Below are 7,047 nucleotides of genomic sequence, written 5' to 3'. Positions count from 1 at the left end.
CAACCAATCAGATCGCTTCTTACATTTTCTAACCTCCCCAGTAAAAATAGAAGCCGCATTCTCAATGGCCGATAGAATGGACTGTTCCACTCTTCGGCCGGGGAGGGAGAGATGGTGAGTAGACACCATTGCTGACAGTGACACGGGCAGGGCGCCCCGTAGTGTCCACAGGTGAAGGTTGTGATCCCGAGAGCTCCTGCCAATTCCCAGGCCGTGTTTACTGGAAGTGTGTTGTGAGGGAGGAAGCAGCCAATCAGCGCGAAGCACACGCCCCTCTCCCGGCAGACAGTGACGCGCACAGCGGTGTTGGGGGGAGGGCTCTTGGTCTTTGGGAAGTCACGTGGTGCCGATCTCCGCTGCTCTGTTATAGACGGTGGTGAGGGGCTGTCGGCGGAGGAGACCCGGAGTGCGGCTGCTCGGTGCTGGGGGGCCGCGCTCTTCTCTGGCTACTAGTCCGGTAAGTGAACGCCGTGTCCATCACGGAAAGTAACGGTCGTTGGTGCTGCCGGTCATAGGGAATTAGAGGGGCTGGCTTTCTATACAGTGCTGTGGGACTACAACTCCCAGCGTGGACTGTTGTGTACTACTGTCTCATTAGTTCCTGGGAAAGCTGAGTGACAGTATGGCCACAGCCCCTGATATCAGAGGGGTGACTACCCCCAGGTGATGTCAGTGTGTTGGGGGGTCGCCCCCAGCGGAGAGGTGACGTCAGCGTGTTGGGGGTCGCCCCCCAGCGGAGAGGTGATGTCAGCGTGTTGGGGGTCGCCCCCCAGCGGAGAGGTGATGTCAGCGTGTTGGGGGTCGCCCCCCCCCAGCGGAGAGGTGACGTCAGCGTGTTGGGGGTCGCCCCCCAGCGGAGAGGTGACGTCAGCGTGTTGGGGGTCGTCCCCCCCAGCGGAGAGGTGATGTCAGCGTGTTGGGGGTTGCCCCCCCCCAGCGGAGAGGTGATGTCAGCGTGTTGGGGGTCGCCCCCCAGCGGAGAGGTGACGTCAGCGTGTTGGGGGTCGTCCCCCCAGCGGAGAGGTGATGTCAGCGTGTTGGGGGTTGCCCCCCCCCAGCGGAGAGGTGATGTCAGCGTGTTGGGGGTCGCCCCCCAGCGGAGAGGTGACGTCAGCGTGTTGGGGGTCGTCCCCCCCAGCGGAGAGGTGATGTCAGCGTGTTGGGGGTCGCCCCCCAGCGGAGAGGTGACGTCAGCGTGTTGGGGGTCGCCCCCCAGCGGAGCTGTTGCAGGAGTAGTGGTGTTGGCAACAGTGCTACTTAGTGGTAGTAGTGGCAGTTCTCGCTGTAGTGATGATGGTGGTAGTATTGTTAGTACTTGTTTTTAAGTTTAGCTCTGTTGTAATTCTAGTAGTTGTACTACTACTCTCAGCAGGCAGAACACGATGTATAACCTTCAGTAATCGGTATATAAATTAATGCAAGCACACAGCAGTGATCATCTGTTGTAACCAATCAGATCACTTCTTTCATTTTTTTTATTTATTTATTTTTTAACTGTAATGAATAAATGAGAGCTGTTCTGTGATTGGTCATGGTGATAAGCAGAGGCGCAGCTGCCCCTAGCAACCAATAAGATTCCAGCTATTATCTCTGAGGCCTAATCGGTTGCTATGGGCTTCCGTTTGCAGCAGTTGGGCACAGGTCCTCACTGCTGGGGGGTGTCCTGATTACTGGGAGACGGGCACAGGTCCTCACTGCTCGGGGTGTCCTGATTACTGGGAGCCGGGCACAGGTCCTCACTGCTCGGGGTGTCCTGATTACTGGGAGACGGGCACAGGTCCTCACTGCTGGGGGTGTCCTGATTACTGGGAGACGGACACGGGTCCTCACTGCTGGGGGTGTCCTGATTACTGGGAGACGGGCACGGGTCCTCACTGCTGGGGTTGTCCTGATTACTGGGAGACGGGCACGGGTCCTCACTGCTGGGGTTGTCCTGATTACTGGGAGACGGGCACAGGTCCTCACTGCTGGGGGTGTCCTGATTACTGGGAGACGGACACAGGTCCTCACTGCTCGGGGTGTCCTGATTACTGGGAGACGGGCACGGGTCCTCACTGCTGGGGGTGTCCTGATTACTGGGAGACGGGCACGGGTCCTCACTGCTGGGGGTGTCCTGATTACTGGGAGACGGGCACGGGTCCTCACTGCTGGGGGTGTCCTGATTACTGGGAGACGGGCACGGGTCCTCACTGCTGGGGGTGTCCTGATTACTGGGAGACGGGCACGGGTCCTCACTGCTGGGGGTGTCCTGATTACTGGGAGACGGGCACGGGTCCTCACTGCTCGGGGTGTCCTGATTACTGGGAGACGGGCACGGGTCCTCACTGCTCGGGGTGTCCTGATTACTGGGAGACGGGCACAGGTCCTCACTGCTCGGGGTGTCCTGATTACTGGGAGACGGGCACAGGTCCTCACTGCTCGGGGTGTCCTGATTACTGGGAGACGGGCACAGGTCCTCACTGCTCGGGGTGTCCTGATTACTGGGAGACGGGCACAGGTCCTCACTGCTCGGGGTGTCCTGATTACTGGGAGACGGGCACAGGTCCTCACTGCTCGGGGTGTCCTGATTACTGGGAGACGGGCACAGGTCCTCACTGCTCGGGGTGTCCTGATTACTGGGAGACGGGCACAGGTCCTCACTGCTCGGGGTGTCCTGATTACTGGGAGACGGGCACAGGTCCTCACTGCTCGGGGTGTCCTGATTACTGGGAGACGGGCACAGGTCCTCACTGCTCGGGGTGTCCTGATTACTGGGAGACGGGCACAGGTCCTCACTGCTCGGGGTGTCCTGATTACTGGGAGACGGGCACAGGTCCTCACTGCTCGGGGTGTCCTGATTACTGGGAGACGGGCACAGGTCCTCACTGCTCGGGGTGTCCTGATTACTGGGAGACGGGCACAGGTCCTCACTGCTCGGGGTGTCCTGATTACTGGGAGACGGGCACAGGTCCTCACTGCTCGGGGTGTCCTGATTACTGGGAGACGGGCACAGGTCCTCACTGCTCGGGGTGTCCTGATTACTGGGAGACGGGCACAGGTCCTCACTGCTCGGGGTGTCCTGATTACTGGGAGACGGGCACAGGTCCTCACTGCTCGGGGTGTCCTGATTACTGGGAGCCACAGAGCAGTGCATTGTGGGATCTCTGTAACCAGACACAACTCTATAAACCAAGAGAAAGCATGATGGTGTTGCTTCCCCCCCCCCCCTCCTTTACTTTTGTTGCCCCGCCTCCTACAAAATGGGGGGCCTTTTTTAGGTATTTTTTCCAGGACCACTTTAGGTTCCCTATCCGCCCCTGATCTGTAGTCCTGCTGTCCAGCGCTGCGCTGACACATTGCAACGCTGACTCACTGAATTCTTGAGAGGTTTTTATGCAATTTCTGGATAAAATTTTGCATGAGCTCGCTCACTTTACTGCTGCTGTAAAACGCTGTACTTGCCGTTCTGCAGCGTAGCCGTCCTGTGTGGACTTACCCTTAGGCTCCTTTCACACGAGCGAGTTTTCCCGCGCGGGTGCAACGCGTGATGCGTACATGAGCGTGGTTTTTCACTAGGGATGTCCTGATACCGATACCAGTATTGGTACAGACACCGGACATTTGCACGAGTACTTGTAGCAAGCAGGCGCGGATGCGATGCGTTTTTCACTGATGATTGCTAAGAGATGTTGTTTGTAAACATTCAGTTTTTTTTTTTTTTTATCACGCGCGTGAAAAACACATCAATCTGATTTGCAGCCGCACGGGAAAAACTGAACGCAATCGCAGACTGAAATTGGTGCGAGTTTTTCTGAACGCATCCGAACCTAATACGTATCGTTCGTTTAAAACGCGCCTTAAGGGTACGTTCACACAGAATTTTTTCCACACCCAAAAACTGCACCGTAAACGTTTGCAGATCTTCTCTATTGATTACAATGGGAAAACCGCGTGGTAATTTACACTAATAATAAACCGCTCATGGTGTTTTTTGGCCAAGCCAGTGACGTCCTGTACGTGCAAATACATAAAAATAAGACCCAGTAGGTTGCCTCTCCTCCGTTGTGCGCGCGGCGCTGAAGGAAGTGTTCGTACCCATGGGATATACCCGGCTGGTGCAGCGGTGCCCATAGGGTGTATGGTTTCCTCCAGGGGCTCTGCCTGGTGCCGGAGCCACAAATCTGTTGCGTTGGCCGGGAGACCACCAGTATGGCCGCCGTCACCCCCCGTAGCTTTGATGGATGTGTTGCAGCCTGATATTTTGGAGAAGGCTTCCAGTAAACCTCTGGTGGGTGTGAGGAGCCGCAGATCGCAGCTTCTCGTTTCTGAGCTGTGAGCACCCTCTTAGTCATGCAGTAAGGCCGGGGCCCCGGGGGCTCTGTCGGAGAACGTGCGCCCGCATGCCGCCTCCTATCCCTGACTCGCACCTGTCTATTGGTCAGCATCTGCTGGTGTCTTCTCATATTCATCTGGCCCATAAACATTTCTGCATGTCTGGGGGGAGGGGGGCCCTCATCACTAGTATGGGGGCCCCACGACGTACACTTCGAGGTCAGAGGGTCGTCTGCACATTTGTGGGCCCTCTATAGACTATGGGGCTGCTCCTGCCCGCAGCAGTGGCGCCCGCCAGTCATGGGCCCCATTGCATGACTTTATAATTTACCTTGGCGGTCCTAAAAAGAACCCGCCAACTCTTAACTTGTAAACCCCTTCAGGATGGAGGGGAGGATGATGGTGGTGGTGGTGGTTGTAGACTTCTAAATGTGCATTGTTAGAAATGGAGAAGAGAAGCCGCCACCGGGGGAGGGGTGGGACAGAGGCGTCTGAGCTCTTGTTTTGGGGGGACTCCTAGCTGAAGGTGGGGTCTCCGCCAGCGAAGGCTTCTCGAAGTCGCCAGCATTCATTTCCTAGGCAGCGTGCACCGTATTCGCAAAGTCTCACCGCCATCTTCCTGCAGGGCTCGGTTCTATGCTGTCAGATACAAGAGGAAGAAACAGAATGGGCTTCGCCGTCCTCCGTGGGATTATCAGGCGTTCACTCCGCAGTCTAAACCAAGAAACCACCCCTGATAAGGCTGACCGAGAAGGCCGATATGCCAGCCGCCAGCTTCCTGCCCCTCCGCGCTGATTTCTTACAACACGTTCGCAGGAAGTTGTTCTGTGGTTCTGCGTTTTGTAATTTAATCTTTTCGTTTGATGCTTATACAGTTATCGGTCATACATAGCCCATACCCCAAAGCGGGTCTACCACTTACTGGGCCTTATGTCATAAATTATGCTCCAGAGCTGCACTCACTATTCTGCTGGTGCAGTCACTGTGTACATACATTACTTATCCTGTACTGTTCCTGAGTTATATCCTGTATTATACTCCAGAGCTGCACTCACTATTCTGCTGGTTGATTAATTGTGTATATACATTACTTATCCGGTATTATACTCCAGAGCTGCACTCACTATTCTGCTGGTGCTGTCACTGTGTACATGCATTACATTACTTATCCTGTACTGATCCTGAGTTACATCCTGTATTATACTCCAGAGCTGCACTCACTATTCTGCTGGTGCAGTCACTGTGTACCTACATTACATTACTTATCCTGTACTGATCCTGATTACATCCTGTATTATACTCCAGAGCTGTGCTCACTATTCTGCTGGTGTAGGTACACAGTGACTCCACCAGCAGAATAGTGAGCACAGCTCTGGAGTATAATACAGGATGTAATCAGGATCAGTACAGGATAAGTAATGTAATGTAGGTACACAGTGACTCCATTACTTATCCTGTATTATACTCCAGAGCTGCACTCACTATTCTGCTGGTGCAGTCACTGTGTACATACATTACTTATCCTGTACTGCTCCTGAGTTACATCCTGTATTATACTCCAGAGCTGCACTCACTATTCTGCTGGTGCAGTCACTGTGTACATTACATTACTTATCCTGTACTGATCCTGAGTTATATCCTGTATTATACTCCAGAGCAGCGCTCTATTCTGCTGGTGCAGTCACAGTACATTACTCTGCTCTCGCTCCTGCTTTCTGGGAAGTGTTTTGCGACCTCAGCAGGATCGCTCAGTCATTTACATGTTACTTCCTGTTGGGGATTTCTCTGTTTCTTTGTCTTAAAGTGAACCTCCCGTCTTCCGGAGACGTCTTAAAGCTCAGTTTCTAGTTGACTATTTTGCCGTTTTTGGGATGACCTTTGAGACCTATGAGCTCTCGTCCCTTTAGCCCCCAGTCCTGAAAGTGGAAGAACTGTTCTCCACTCTTCATTTTTCGCATGATGGTTCGCGTATCGGTATACAGGAACATGTATCACACATCGCATTACCCCAGTGTATATACGCGTCTGCTTCATACAGGGGCCATCTACCCCCTCTTTACATAATGTATGGGGGTAATGTTTCCTCTGTACTTGCTGACTGTTTCCTGTTTTTGCTGCCGACGTGTTGGAGAGGACCGTCAGGGGTGTATGAATGGGGCTGTTTCAGACGATATTGATGGGTCAGGGGTACGGCATGTTAACGAGGCCTTGTGCTGGTCTTTTTCAGATTCCGCCATCATGAGGCGACTTCGTCTTCTCTGCGTCCTCTGCAGTATCCTCGTTGCTCAAGGTAAGAAGTTCTGCGGACGCCCAGTGTGCTGTTGTGGAAATTTTATTAGGATGTGTATTTAATGTATTGTGTATTGTCATCATGTCTCTCAGTGTCAGGGTAAACCATTGGAGTGGATATCTTCCCGTGTATGTCCTGTCACAGCTGCTGGGCGCAGAGGTCTCCGTCGGCGAATGGTCCATGTGCTAAGCACTGGGATGTGGGCCAGGGGAGACTGATGTGTTCAGCAGAGCAGTGTTTTGTTGGCTGATGTATGGACGCCGGCTAGGGCCCCCGCGCAAGACGCGGATTTATTGGCTTGGCGTGGATGCATTTGTTAAGAGAACAATATATGAAAGGAAGGTGCGTTTGTTGTCTCTAGTGCGCCTGATCAGCCGCTGGAGATAATGACGTTGTCCTGTAAATAAACATGCATGAGGATCATAGTAACTTTATCTGGCATTGAT

The 7,047-nt window shown here is 53.8% G+C and overlaps 1 protein-coding gene across 3 annotated transcripts in view; it reads left to right on the top strand.

The window, feature by feature from the left end:
• Positions 1-326: 326 nt before the first annotated feature.
• The window catches only part of IL6ST (interleukin 6 cytokine family signal transducer), a 37,177-nt gene continuing 30,456 nt past the window's right edge, over positions 327-7,047 (top strand). For all 3 annotated transcript variants that reach the window (XM_040420912.1, XM_040420911.1, XM_040420910.1), the window contains exons 1-2: positions 327-457; positions 6,539-6,601. In XM_040420912.1, the coding sequence (XP_040276846.1) occupies positions 6,550-6,601 (52 nt within the window). In that variant the 5' untranslated portion in view covers positions 327-457; positions 6,539-6,549. The remainder of the gene's footprint in view (positions 458-6,538; positions 6,602-7,047) is intronic.

Source organism: Bufo bufo, chromosome 2 (assembly GCF_905171765.1).
Source record: "Bufo bufo chromosome 2, aBufBuf1.1, whole genome shotgun sequence".
Classification (NCBI taxonomy): domain Eukaryota; kingdom Metazoa; phylum Chordata; class Amphibia; order Anura; family Bufonidae; genus Bufo; species Bufo bufo.
Note: the sequence above shows the minus strand (reverse complement) of the source record. Positions and strands in the feature narration are given on the sequence as shown.